The 15,299-nt window shown below is 27.6% G+C and overlaps 1 protein-coding gene across 3 annotated transcripts; it reads right to left on the bottom strand.

The window, feature by feature from the left end:
* Nucleotides 1–397: 397 nt before the first annotated feature.
* Nucleotides 398–5,349, bottom strand: LOC136078208 (uncharacterized). Of its 3 annotated transcripts, XM_065793435.1 has the most exons (4): nucleotides 4,754–5,349; nucleotides 3,704–3,727; nucleotides 3,323–3,365; nucleotides 398–2,948 (listed from the first exon to the last, which is right to left on the bottom strand). In XM_065793435.1, the coding sequence occupies exon 4, from the start codon at nucleotides 2,428–2,430 to the stop codon at nucleotides 649–651; it is 1,782 nt and encodes a 593-aa protein (XP_065649507.1). In that variant the 5' UTR covers nucleotides 2,431–2,948; nucleotides 3,323–3,365; nucleotides 3,704–3,727; nucleotides 4,754–5,349; the 3' UTR covers nucleotides 398–648. The 3 variants fall into 3 exon arrangements, with proteins under 3 accessions (XP_065649507.1, XP_065649506.1, XP_065649508.1); XM_065793434.1 differs by lacking the exon at nucleotides 4,754–5,349 and having other exon boundaries at nucleotides 3,704–4,745; XM_065793436.1 differs by lacking the exons at nucleotides 3,704–3,727; nucleotides 4,754–5,349 and having other exon boundaries at nucleotides 3,323–3,679.
* Between the last annotated feature and the right edge of the window lie 9,950 nt (nucleotides 5,350–15,299).

The raw sequence follows: 15,299 nt of genomic DNA, 5'->3' as shown, positions 1-15,299 counted from the left end.
CAAAAACACGGTTGGCTTCTGAGACAATGAGACAAGAAAAGATATAAAAAATCTAACTTTATGTTAAAGTTTAAAAAATTACAGCTAAGGTGGTACTAGCCCATAAAAATTAAAACAGTCAATTTATTTAATTTTGATGCAATTTTTTTTTAAACTATTTAATTAAAAATTAAATAGTTTAAAAAAAAATTATTTAGAGTAAATATACTAAAAAGTATTAGAATACTCGAAAACATGCTGAGTCAGCAAAAAATATACAATTTTAACTACATTTTTAAACAAGGATTTCTCATGAAATAGTCAGTGTGTGAAGCTAAAATTTTGCAAAAAGGTTAACAACATGTTGATTGAGGGATTTGACCAGAATCACCATCAGAACTTTTTACAGAATCAAAATGGCTGCACTTTAAAAAATAATTTTTTATTTTTATGTAAAATTTGTGCTGCTAATGTTAATATCTCGACAACAGCTAACTATAAAAGTCTCTTTTTGGTCAAATCCCTTCACAGTAACCTGATGAACAATCTGTGAAAATTTTAGCCATAATCTCCAAGTAGTTCAAAAGATATTCTTGTTCAAAGTTTAAAAATCTGTTAACAGAGAAAACGCAAGAAAACAAAATAAAACAACTTTAACAATATATATCTTTAAAAATTTCCAGACACATAGGAGTCATCCTTGCTAAATCCTTTTTTTATACCTCTCAATTTTTTCCTTCTTGATTTTGTCACTTCTTTTTCCTTCCTTTCCATATGAATGACGCGATTTTTGTCTTTTTTAATTGCACCGAGAAGGAAATATTTTCCACAATGAAATCCAAGTTGCTTAAATGTTTCTTTATGGGAAACGTAACCTCCATTAAAAGATATAACTGCAGAGAAAACAGCTAACTCTAAAACATTGTTTGAAACAAAATGTGTTTTGGGGCATTTTTCCCAGATTATTTGATTAAAAGACTCATTAGGATTTTGGGTATAGCTGTGTAAACATTTTGACAAAAGATTGTCCGAACTAAGTTCCATAAATATTGGGTGTAATAGGTCTTTTATAGCAACTGGTAGGTTTAACTTGTTTTTATAAGTGCATTGTCCTGTAATCTTATCCCTTTGCCATTTGCACCAGCTAGTATTGGTTCTTTCACCTTCGCAGCAATGCCATAAAACTGCAAGTACAGCTTTTTTCATAGGGTAGAGTTTATCATTCTGACGAATAGCCATACCAAAGTAATTCTGCATTAAGTTAATACTTGCATCAGTTAGTCTTCCTTTACCTAAGAGAGTTTTACTGTCATTCAACTTTTCTTTTTTTTTTATTGCACGTAAATTCCGAAGTCTTGTTCCAAGTCTCTTTTGAACATGACCGAGACACTCTAGTTTTTCTGGTATCAACGTTTCTCCATAAGGTCTTGCTTCCCTTACTTTGCTGTATGCTTTAGTGTCCCCATTTCCTATGTAATGACTGTACCTTAAGTTAAACTTACTTAATGAAGAACAAAAAATTGAAATAGCACCAGCGGACTCCATAGCACCAGATGATTCGTGATCACACTTATGTCTTGCACACTTATGTCTTGTTCTCCATAGTGTCACATTAATTGCACACTTATGTCTTGTTCTCCATAGTCTTGTTCTCCATAGTTCATAACCAGCTGATCCTTTTTTTTTTGACCAAATCTCACAAGATTTACAAAATTTTGACATAGTGTAATAGTCTAAGACCTTTTTATTATCCTTTGAAATTGCAGATACCACGCCATTCAGGGATGAATAACCTCTTTTTTGCCATGTTCCATCAATAGAAATATGACAGTCAACAATATCATTGCTACACGCATTGATGTTAATCATTTGACGCACTTCATAAGCAGCTTTTTGGGTACTTTTTTCAGCAGATTTTTCATATGCACAATAAAGAGTCTTATTAATTTTTTTATAAGTAGTAAATGCAATAGAAAATGGCATATTCATCATTGTTGTAAATGTTTCAATTCCAGCATGACCTTTGCCTATCTCGCGAAAAGCCATAACTGTGCGATAGTTAATTTCATGTGCTTTTTTTACAGTTTTACTTTTTTGTAAAGGTATATATTGAGGAGAAGTATAAGAAAATCTGCATGCTGAACAAACACTACATTTTATACATAATTTAAGTGAAAACCCTTTGTGTTCATTTTTATTATGTGTAAGCTTAACAGGTGAGCTACACTCAGAACAGCGTGAGAACTCCTCAAATAAATCTTTCATAATGCCAAAATGTATAAATATAAAAAAATTAAGGTCGTTAGATGTCTGTTTGTTTTTAGCTGAACTGCCAATATAATTAACTGCTTTGTTCAACTTTTTAGCACTTGTACTATTAGTACTACTAAACATATTTGAATAAGAAGCACTTTCAGTAGGTACGTGGACTGATTTTTTTAGATTGAGCATATCCTAGAATGTTATATATCATTAGAAAGCCCTTCAGTACAGTATTCTAAAGATGAAAAAATTATTAAAAACGAACAATTTAAAAAAAAGTTATGACGTTTTTAGTAACAAATTTTCGATATATGGATTTATTGAAGAAACTGGTTCCAAAAAATTTTTTTTTTCCACTAAAATTGTTATAACTTTGTCAAATCTTATCCAAATGCCTATACCTTGGTATCAAAAGATAGATGTAAGAGTAGGCTATAAGTTCACATAACTCTATAGATAAAAGGGGTGTTTAGAGGGCCAGAGGGGGTACCGGAAAACCATCGTAACTTTAAAAAAATACAAGTTTTTCACACGAAAGAGTGTTTTTCTGATAAAATATGTTATCTTTATACATAAAAAGGTTATCTGATTTGCTTCCATTCCATTCCCAAAAAAATTAGTGGTCTATTTTAGATTAAAGGGTGGATGTCTTTGTTACGTTTAAACACCGTCGTAGTGAAATGTTACATTTTGATAAATATTTTAACCTAAAAAACATTGATTATATTTTGTGTTAAAAAGTTTAAATTACATTTTCTTATTTTACATCATATACAAGTGGTGTATAAATTGACATTAGAGGTGGGACATGTGCCACGCCCAACGACCCCCCCTCCCCTCCCAGTCTTATCCAACTTAAAAAAAAAATTTGTAAGATATTTGAAAAAAGGTTTTAAATTGAGTTTATTGAAAAAGAGAAATAAGTATTCGAAATTATTTTACTAGAGGAGGGGCGTGTGCCACGCCTAATGACCCCCCCCCCCCTTCTTATTCAAACTTGAAAAAAATGTCAATGAAAATTAAAAAAAAATTTTTAAATTGTGTTTATTTGAAAAGGGAGAAATAACTTTACAAATCTCACCACATTACAAGATGCAAGTTGGAGTATCCACCCTAAAATGTCTCTAAAAAGTATATATAAAGACTTAATATATTAAAATTTCAATTCGATTTGCCTAAACAAAGAAATAATATATAATAATTTATTAGAAATTAATAACATTATAAATAATGTAAAAAAATAAACTATTATTTCAACATCAATAATGCAAATATAATTTTTAGGAACTGTAAACATAAGGTAAACTAATTTAAAATCAAATAACTATTAACAAAGTCAACAGTTTAAATAAACTAAAACAAGAATAGTAAATAAGTATGCAAAATACTCTTCACATTTACTGACATTTGAAATATTCTATATTCTAAAATCATTAACATATACAAACTGATACAAACTTACCAGTGATAGGCTGTGTAGATTCAACTAAAAATAACAAAAAAATTGTACACAAAATAATTTGAAATTGTCAACAGTAAGTTACAAATTTAACAATCGTCAAAGCTGTTCTGCTTTAAAATGTAAAATAAAACAATTTAATATAAAACAATTTAATATAAAACAATTTTATATAATTACAATTTTATTTTGTGTACAATTTTTTAAATTGTACACAAAATAATTTGAAATTGTCAACAGTAAGTTACAAATTTAACAATCGTCAAAGCTGTTCTGCTTTAAAATGTAAAATAAAACAATTTAATATAAAACAATTTAATATAAAACAATTTTATATAAAATTTAATATAAAACAATTAATTGTGAAAGTGATAGACTGAATAAATAATATGAACAACGTATTAATCAATGATAGCTTAAAAAATGTTAATGAGAGTAAAAACTCCACAGCACTTTGAGGGATAACACAATACTAATGCATTAAATAATGTATATAAATAGAAACATAAATTCAATAATCATTCAGAAACATTTCTAAATCATAAATTTACAAGCAGAAGGTTGTGCACATGGAACTAAAGATAAAAAAAGTTTTTATAAAAATTTGTAATTGATAAGAAAGGTGTGTACATGTTTGCAAATAATAGTTTTTAAACTTACTAGTCATAGTAGTCGCTGAAGATGTAACTAATGATTTCAAAGTTGTAATTAAAAATAAATACTGTAACTGCCAAGATATGCATAAACATATTAAAAAGTAAAAATTTTTAAACATACCACTTATAGTAGATGTAGAAAGAACTGAGGTTAAAAAATACTTAAAAAAAATTTATATTTCAGTTGTCGAAAATATATACACATATTAAAAAGTAATAATTGGTAAACTTACGATTCGTTGAAAACAAAGATGTAATTAAAATTCAAAATTTGTAATAAAAAATAAATATTGCAAATAATGACTTTGAAATTAGTAATCTTTAAAATCTATTCACAGATTAAAAAGTTTTAGCAAATTCTATAATCATTAACATATACAAACTGATACAAACTTACCAGCGATATGCTGTGTAGATTCGATTAAAAGTAACAAAAATAGTTGTACACAAAATAATTTGAAATTATTAACAGTAAGTTACAAATGTAACAATCGTCAAAGCTGTTCTGCTTAAGGTGCAACAACTATACTAATGAAATGAAAATAAGCAATGAAAATATAACTATTAAAATATAAAGATAATATATTTATAAGCAACAAAATAACATTAGGAATAGTTATAAACTTATGTAAACAATAAACACAGATAAAGATAGTATACAATAAGTAAAAAACTTTAACTTAAGTTTTTTAAGTGTTTCTATATAAAAAAGATATTATAAATGTTTACTAACATTAACTCATTGTATACTATTTTCTCTTTGTGATTATGTTAATGTTTTTTTAATAAACCCAAAATTTATGTAATTTATACTAATGAAATTTCAAAAAATCTACAAAAAGCCAGGTAGGATCTACTAAAAAAGAAATACATGCTTATATAATGATTTAAACAATAACCCAAAGATAAAGAAGTATATAATCCAAAAATAATAAAAGACAATAATAATGATATCTTTTGTTATATTTTAAAAACACGAAGAAGTTTTTTGTTAAGATTAAACTAATGAAGTATGAAATATTTTTATTTATATGTGATATCTTAATAAAATTGTCAACTGGTACTAACAATTAACAATCAATTCAATAGTTTAATAGGCTATTATAAACCACATATAAATAAGTATATTACATACTTCATTAATTTAATCTTAACAAAAAACTTCTTAGTGTTTTTAAAATATTAAATGTTAGTGTTTTAAAATATTAAAACTGTTGCAATTGAATACCAGCAGTTTTAATCTGAAACATTAATCTTTTTTTTATATGTTACATAAAGAACTTTTTACATTAATCATTATATTTTGGATTTGAAAATAGTTATTAATACTATTATCATGAATAAAAAAAATTGAACTTACTATCTGTTAGTGCATCTAAAACAGTTTTATTAAGCTTGATCATATTAAATTAAATCTAATAATATAAATTAAAATAATTTAAAATAAGATTTTTATTTGAATCGCCCCCTTATCCGGATTTCGGTCCCACCCGGATTTCGGTTAGCAAAAAATAAACAAACAGAAAAACTGAAATTTGGTACCTAAAGTCCAACACTAATTAGACTAATTGCTTATAATTATTTTTCGTTGAAATTTGGCATGTTTATAGAAAATGCATGAAGCAAACTATTTTAATAATAAAAAAAGCGGACTCTACATTTCTTCGACCACAAATCCAAGTGACAACATCAACCAAATTTTCATGCAAAATTCTCAGCAAAATACTCCATAAAAAAGTATGGTAGCGATACACAATATTTATATAAAAATCAAGCCAAACCTTTCTTCTTTACAAAAGTCGTCAAGGTTTATATATGTTTCTAAAAAGAACCACATCAAAAAACCGTTTGCCTAAGGCTACCTGAAAAAAGTGGTATACTTGGTATAACACTAATTAAACTAATTGCTTATAATTATTTTTCGTTGAAATTTGGCATGTGCATAGAAAATGCATGAAGCAAACTATTTTAATAATAAAATAGGCGGACTCTACATTTCTTCGACCACAAATTCATGAGAGAACATCAACCTAATATTCAGGAGCAAAATATCCCATTAAAAAGTTAGTAACCATGCATAAAAGTATTTAAAAGATCAAGATTAGCTTTTCTTCTTTCCAAAAAGTATCTATGTGTATATGTGTTTCTAAAAAGAAACTCCACAAAACTACGTCTGTCTCACGCTGTCTAAAAAAGAGTTAAAAAAACGAGAACCAAAATTTTAGCATAAAATCGGTTCCGTAAATCGCGATTTCCACGTACCTACTTTCAGGTGAAATGTTTTGTTGATCAGACATTTTTTGTTGATTTCCATGAAAATAATTTCTTTTTATTCTTTTGCTATTTTTTTTATTTCCCATCTAAGAATAAAGCAGTAAAATGTGAAAAATAAATGCAATAAATTCAATAAAATAATCATAACAAGCTGTTATTGATATACTGTTATAAATTCACTTCCTTCTCACTATACAATTTAATTTAATATTATTAATGGAATTAACGTATTTGCAAAGTTGATATAAAGCAAAGGAGATATATATGAAATGTAGAATAATAATAGAAATTAATTGTTTGATGAAATTTAAGTTAGCCCAAAAGTAAGCATTGTTTATTGTTGCTATGCGGTTGCTAAGGGCTTCTTTTTGAGATCACATTACCAAATTAACATTTTTTGTCACTAAATTACTTAAAAACATAGTAAAACTATACGTTTTTGAAATCTACAATGATTCTATTTTTCAAATTTAGAAAAGAAAAAAAATCTGAAAATTTTGAAATTTGTCGGGCTAGTACCACCTTAAAACGCTAATGGTTACCTTCTTTTAAAAAACTCAGATATGATTTTTTTTAGCACTCAGTTAAGTTTTTATAGCTTGTAAACTTTTATCTTGAAAAGCTATAACTGCTCTGTAATAACTACAAAAAATTTATATATTCTTTTGTATTTACTGTTGAGCGAGTTTTACTTAAAATATTGAGTTTTAATGCATGTTAAGTTGTGCATGTAAAGGAGAAGTTGCGGTACAATGCTTAGAGCACAGACTTCAGAATCAAAAACTTTGGGGTTTGAAGGCCATAAAGCGACAACGGAGAAAGATGGAAACAACTCCCTTCTCCGCGGTGTTTTTACAATACCATCGGTGATTTTTTACAACGGCTAATAACCTGCGGGAATAAATTATTATTTTCTGAATCTGAAATAAATTTTACTTAATATTTAAAAATAAAATTCGCAAAAATTTTCCTTTGACTTGTTTACTTTTTTTGAGATTACGATGCCATTTTAATTTGTTTTGTTGTTGAAAATTTGTACGTATCTTTAACTTTTTTTGTTAGAAATACGTTTAAGCCCTTCTTCTAGGCCCAATGAACGTATTTTAACTCTTTTTTGTTAGAAATATGTCTAAATCCTTCTAACGCGTCCAAAAGTTTGGTCGTATTTTAAAATTTTTTTTTTTTTGAAAGGAATACGTCTAGATGTACCTGTAGTCACTGCGTTTAAAAAATGTTCATAGTAATGTTTATTTAGTACAGGGTTTTAACATAATATGGTATTCTAAGATACTAATTTATATTATATGCTTTATTTTACCAAGTTTTATGCCGATACGATTGCTATACTTGGGGTATGATTCTAAGATAAAAATTGACTTTATATGCGAGATTTTATTAAGTTTTGTATCAGACTTTATTTTACTTATATCATGTTATACATGAAATACGACTGTTATACATTGGAGATATGATATTCTAATATAAAAATCGATTTTATATGTTAGGTTTTACTGTTTTATATCAAATAAGTTCTTTTTATATAAAGGATATGATAATCTAGGTAACAAATTTTATATGCTGCACTTTAGTTTCAAGTAGTATACAATTTTTATACACAGGCTATATAATATTCAAAGTAACATCTTGATATTATATGCTATATTTTAGTAAGTTTTATATCAAGTATGATTCTTATACTTAGGGCAGGCACTATGAGTAGGGGGGGGGGTGCAGCCGGTGCCCCGCACCAGGGCCTATAAGTGTTTAGGGGCCCATGAATAATATATATGCATATATATTTTTAATTTAAAAAATTTTTTTTTGTTGTATGTGATTTACGTAAAGGGTTTTGACGGTTTGACTCGGAGAAGTTCAAACCGACTTTTGACGTAAATTTTTTTTACTTATAAAAATATTTACGCCAAAAGTTATATGAATATTTCGGTTTTATAAATGAGATGTAATGGTAAGTTACAAATAGAAAGAAAGACATTACATCGCTTATACTACCGATTATAAAACTTGTCATTGATTAGTCTTCGCTTACGCTATGCTAACTTGCTAAAGCAAGGTTAAATCGTATTAAATTTAAAAAAGAACTTTATAAAATATGGGAAATAATGGTAAATATAAATTTTTACTTTTTTTCTTTATATATTTTTTTAACATCTTAGATTTTAAATATTATTTATTTCAAGTATTATTGATTTTAAATATTATTTTAGTTATTAGCCTTGCTTTTTTATTACAATATTTTATTTAACTTGCTTTCTTGGCGGTTTGTTTATTTTTAATTTTATTTTATTTATTTATTTTTGGTGTAAACGCGCAAAAGAAACGCGAGGTAATAAAAGAAATCGTTTAAAAAATTAGTCGAAACAAACAACGCAAAAAATACTTTGGTTTAGCGTAAATAAAAAAAAATCGTTAAGAAAAGTGATTAAAACATACTACTAACTACAAACTTTTAGCGTTTTAGTTTAGCGTAAACAAACTTTCTTAGCAGACTAAAAACTAAATAATAAAAAATATATAAAAAAAACTTTTTATAAACAACATTTTAAATATGAGCTAAAAAGCAAAAAAATAAACCATTTCACGGGACCCAAGAACTTTGTGTATGTACACAACGTGAAATATTCATTAAAGTCAATGACTGAAAATGTTGGGCACCAATAGGAACGAGTTATACTGAGTTGCCCAACATTTTCAGTCATTGACTTTAATGGAAATTTCACGTTGTGTACGTACACAAAGTTCTTGGGTTCCATGAAATAGTTTATTTTTTACTTTTTAGTCCATATTTAAAACGTTGATTTTAAAAAGTTTTTTTTATATATTTTTTATTAATAGTTATTGTTCTCTTTTTTATTGATTTTTGGTCACTATCATATTATATCTTTATGTTGTTTATGTGTTTTTTGCTTTATTTGTTTATTATATTAAGGTGTCACTCTAGTTTTTAACTATACGAGTGACACCGAACCTAATTTTGTAAAATTATAAAATAACTTTTAATTTTTTCAATTTTATTTTAAATAAATAAATAAATAAATAACGATTTATCGATTTAATTCGTAATATTAAATTGAATTTTTTTTCAACAATTTCTTACTTTGTTGATTTCCATGTTTTTTATCATGTGGTGGTTGATGCAAATTAAAAATAATAAAATAATAATCAAAAAAAAAAAAAAAGATTTTTAATTTGTTATAGATAAGTAATTTTTATATATTTTTTAAATTTATCAATCTAATGTTTTTAATAATCTGCGCATAAAAAAATATCCAAATGCATAAATCGGAAGCACAAAAAAGAAAGAAAAAAAGAAACGCATACACAATGAAGGCAAAAGGAATACAGACACTCTTTCAATTAGGTGTAAAAAAGCAACGAACTAAATAAGAAACAAATACTAAATATGAATTAGAAACAAATCCTGATGTAAATTTGGAAAAAGAGAAAAATGAAAATGGCATTCATGAACATAATAGCCATCACACTAAACTTATATCTGGCACAAGTTGGTCATATCGAATAGAGAGTGTCAAACCATTTGTTGCTCACCTTCCAGGAGTAAAGTTGGCTTTGGAAGACTTTTTCTAGCTAAATCTTACTCCAAAAACCAGAAACAAGATTCGTGGAGCAATTTGTTATATCAGTACCTTTACCTGCATCATAATGTCATTTGTGTGGTACAGAATATTAATTTCTATGGACATTTGCAAAAAAGTCATTCAAGCCAGTAACGCGACTTTAGATATAAAAATTTCAAATGTAGAAAGCTTACTTTCACAATTAGTAGCTATTCGTGACTGTTGGAGAGCAATGTGGAATGAAGCTTAGCTTGCTGCACCAAGCCTTGGAAATAAAATGTGAGTAAAATGAGTGAGGCAGGCGAATTTTTTTTGGAATCCCATTTCCGAAAGCAAATTTTTTATATAATATTAGATAACGTTATTGGAGGACTTACAGTTTGTTTTAACGGCGCAAAACAGATTTCTGAAAACCTCAGCTTTCTTTGGAACTAACAAAAAATGTCAGAGGAGGAATTAATACATGAAGCAGCTAATTTTGAGAGAAAATATTATAAAGATATAGTCCGTGAAGACTTTGTGCAAGAAATAAAACACATAACAATGATTCACAAAGCCAATTTTGGGACAAAAATTTGGGTGCACTGGAAATGTTAAATGCGTTAACAGAGTGCAAACTAGAAAGTATATTTCCGAAACTCAGTGTCAGTTTGAGGATATTTCTTACAGCACCAGCAACAGTAGTATCAGCAGAAAGGAGCTTAATCAAGCTGAAACTTATTTAAAATTACTTTGATACACTAATATGTAATTTTTCTACAAAAAAAAGGCACGCAAGGCAACCTTGCTTTAATAAAATTGTTCTATTTAATAACATTTCTATCATTTATAGAAATGTTATTAAATAGAACAATTTTATTATAGATCTTCTGGAGACTCTTTTGTGTAATAAAACTTTTTATATATAGGGGAGAGGGGGGCAGCTTTGAACATTTTTAAAACTTTTTTTTATAAATTAATATTTTAATTATTCTAACCACTTTTTTTCTTCTGAATAGTCAAAACAACGATTAAGGAACGAAATTGCAGTGTTTTAATAAATTCTGAGCTAAAAAATAAGTCAGAATACCTATTTCTTTAACACGCGTGAATGTTCAAAACTGCCCCAACCTGAGTTAGCTTTGAACACACCTGGGGCGGCTTTGAATTATCTCTGGCAAATGGAAATGACTAGAGGTTACATTTTTTTTTTAAATAGAGCATTTATTTACTTTTAAATTTCATTAAGTTTAGGTTACTAATAGTAAAAATATATATTTTTTTAATACAATCTAATCTTATAATCACTCTAAAGAGTTGATCAAACTAAAGTTATATAAAACTATTTAAGCTGTAAATAGAAGCAGCTTTAAAAAAAGCTAACAAAACTAACTAAACTTTAAACTTAAAAAAACCCAATTATACCGTTAAAAAGTAATGGATAAAGTTTAAGTTTCTATTAGTAACAGATAAAACAAGGGTTATTTAAAAATATTAAACTATCCACTGATCTAATTAAAATCTTACACTTCAAAAACACAAATGTTTGTGATAGTGCGTTGTTTAGTATGGTATTGTATTATAAAGCATTTAAAAAACACTATATATATATATATATATATATATATATATATATATATATATATATATATATATATATATATATATATATATATAAGCCGGTGTCATTATGCCAACTAAATCATGTATTTTTATTGTTTTCCTGGATTGCATACAAGTCAATCATTCTGAGAGATAGACAGTTTTTGCTTGAAAGGACAATTAATTGCCACATCCAAAGGTTGCATTCTATGAGTGCAGTGAGGAGGAAATGTTAAAACTACCATTCCGTTTTCACAACAACAATTAATGGCATCTAATGTACAATGGCTTTCATGATTATCCATTAAGAGTAAAACAGGATCCTCTTTCGAACATCTGAGTAGTTCTTTTATATGTTCTAGAACCTTTAAAAACAATGGCCCTGTCATCCAGCTACTTGTTGAACTGTTTTCATAACCAATTCAATTAGATGGTCCTCCTTTTATCATGGTGTCATGAAACTGTGCTCTTGGAAATATGAAGACAGGTGGAATGAAATTTCCTATGGTATTTCCTATACCACACATAGTAATTAGTTGTCTACATTCAGTAGACACACTAATTAGATAGACTGTCATACTTGTTTTTTTCCACGTGATGCTATAACATAGGGTGCTTGTACTACTGTCATAATGCTGGCTTCGTGGATATTATAAATTCTATCAGGAGTGAAATTATGTTTTTTTACACTTTTTCATAGTTATCAAAAAACTGATTTACATTGTACTGATTGAAACTTGTTGAACGAGACAAACTTGTATTTTCAGGTTTTCTGAGTGAAAGTTTGTTCTTGGTGACGTTTCATGAAACCATTCAACCACTCTATGGACAGGTTGGAATTGTTTTGAGTTTGTCCGTTAATGTACGCATGCGCAAATTCTTGGCAGTCAAAACAAATCGTTGTAGGTTAATTTTTTGCTGGACTTCGTATGAAACTTCTGAAGATGTGGTCAAAATCTTTGTATTTTAGCATGTTAAACGGTAGTGATCAATTAGATTACAAGAGGAAATTAACATTAGCAAACAAGGAAACGTTACCGGACTAGTATCCAATCGATAAACTTTTCGAAATGAAGCCAATAAGACTGCTGTTACTTGTAAACTGTGTCAATGGAACCAAGTAAAGAGAAAGGCTGAAGCATCATCATTGCAAAATATATCCTTTAAATGAACAAAACGTAATGATTTACCATGTGAAATAAGATCAGCTAAAAGTACTGTAAAAAATTATTCCATCAATGCAGAAGAATCCATAAAAAGTTTGGGTCAAAATAAAGTTCAAGAACTACCAAAGGTTATGCCTAAAGCAGCGTATTTTAATTACGTAAATGTCTTAGAAAAATACTGACGGTATATTGACATCTGATGAGACAGAAGAAAATCTATGTCCAGAACCTTTAACAAGTCTGTTTGATTGAATGAAGCAATTAATTTAGATGATTCTGTTTTAATAGAGAGATGTTTTTTAAAATACAAAAAATACTAATCAACTTCCACCTCAAGTTCATTTGATTTTTTTTATCTGAAATTACTAAACTGCAGAGTTTAGTAATTTCAGGTAAAAACCTTCCTTAACTTATGGAAAAGAAATAGAATGTAACACTATGAAACCATTATGAAAGAAAAACACAAAAGAAAAACTTCCAATTGACAACTTCAGACCTTCGCATTTTATACAATAAACCATACTTAGGAGCCTAACTCTATAGTAAGCTGTTCTTGCCATACTGTTGGTTTGCTAGAAATAAAATGTCCATTCAATTATCGAAATGGTTTAGTGAATTGGGAAACAGATAAAAATTTCCCAATTGATTCATTTGAAAACATGAAGAAAAATCATAAATATTATGCACAAGTGCAAGGTTAACTATATGTTCTAAATAAAGAATATTGTGATTTTTTTGTTTGGGCTTCAAATCATTATTTATTAGTTCGAGTTACAAGAGACTTAAAGTTTATTGATGAAATATACTTTAAGTCTCTTGTAACTTACAGAGCCTTTGCTCTGGAAATTATTCATTGAGTGTTTACTTCCTAAAGTTGTTACATGCAAAAATGATGTTTAAAAATGTATGTTTAGACAATAAACAAAAGTATTACTGTATTTATTAAAGACCCTGTTTTGAACCAATGATAGCATGTGATAAACCAGGTTGTAAAATTGAGTGGTTTCATTATTCTTGTGAGAAAATTACACATATACTGGATATGCAACAGTTGCTTGAAATAAAATTATGTTTAATAGGGTTCTTCTGTCTACACGATTATTTTGCAATGTATTTCGGTTTATAAAAAACGTTTATTTTCATAGCCACATATTGATAAAAACATGATTTGGTATTTGATTTTGCCTTTGAAATGATTTTTTTAAAGATTTAGACATTCATTTATCAATTCTTTTATAAAGCTTCAAATATTTCCCTTTTTTTCCATTAAACTTCGTTTTTTATTTTAAAACTTTTTTTTGAAAGACCTTAAAGGCTTGGTTTAAGGATATTTTGGTATATGATCTAAAATTACTTATGGTATTTTATGCTAGTTCTCATAAAAAAGTTTTGTAAAATATTTCCTTGTCAAAATAATGTAAACAAAATCGAAGTAATTTTTTTTATATTGATTGTGTCTACAATTAGAGAAAATGTGTTTTTTTTGTGCTAATCTTGTTATTTTTTAAAATATTTTTGAAGATTTCTTTTTTTGTGTGTGGCTAAATGTCAAATTTTGTGTAGTTGCAATTCTTTATTTGACCAGTAAAAGTGTACTAAAGATAGCAAAATACACAAAGCTCTGTTGTTAACAAATAATTATTGACTTTGTTTTATCAAAATCTTACTTAATTGCCTTCATTTATTTTTTATCTTAAGTTGCTCAGACTAAAATACAATTTATCTTTATGCGGCAATTACATTAATTTCTGAAAGTTCTGATGAACTCTTTTGATTTTGATCACATCTTTAGAAGTTTAATACGAAGTCCAGCAAAAAATTAACCCACAACGATTTGTTTTGACTGCCAAGAATTTGCGCATGCGTACATTAACGGACAAACTCAAAACAATTCCAACCCGTCAATACCAGCATTTGCAAAGTTTCATAGCATAATGAAATTCTAGCTCTCTTGCTTGTTTATATGTTAAGCCATAATTTATTTTAGAGTTTTTTATTAGGTAGTCTCTTAACATTATTTCCTCATCTTTGTTAAATACTTATGCAACAGTATATTTAGTTGTCAAACCAAACTTGATTTTAGATAATTTTTATACTTCTTTATTCTGTAATGTAACGTATTACGTTTTATATTATAAGTTTTAGCAGCTTCGCTTGGCCTCATTAATCCATTTACAACTTGGAGAACAGCATTATTAATATCTTCCTCTATGACTTCTGCCACTCTCTTTTTTATAATTTCGAACCATTTTTAATATTAAACAAACAAAATTTAGGCCGTAATAATCAATCAAAACAGTTTTATTCAAAACTGCCCCAACAGCAA

Source organism: Hydra vulgaris, chromosome 03 (genome assembly GCF_038396675.1).
Source record: "Hydra vulgaris chromosome 03, alternate assembly HydraT2T_AEP".
Classification (NCBI taxonomy): Eukaryota; Metazoa; Cnidaria; class Hydrozoa; order Anthoathecata; family Hydridae; genus Hydra; species Hydra vulgaris.
Note: the sequence above shows the minus strand (reverse complement) of the source record. Positions and strands in the feature narration are given on the sequence as shown.

What these genes read in the sequence shown, in the direction of transcription:
- LOC136078208 (XM_065793435.1), bottom strand. Translation starts at nt 2,430, where the DNA reads ATGCTCAATCTAAAAAAATCAGTCCACGTACCTACTGAAAGTGCTTCT.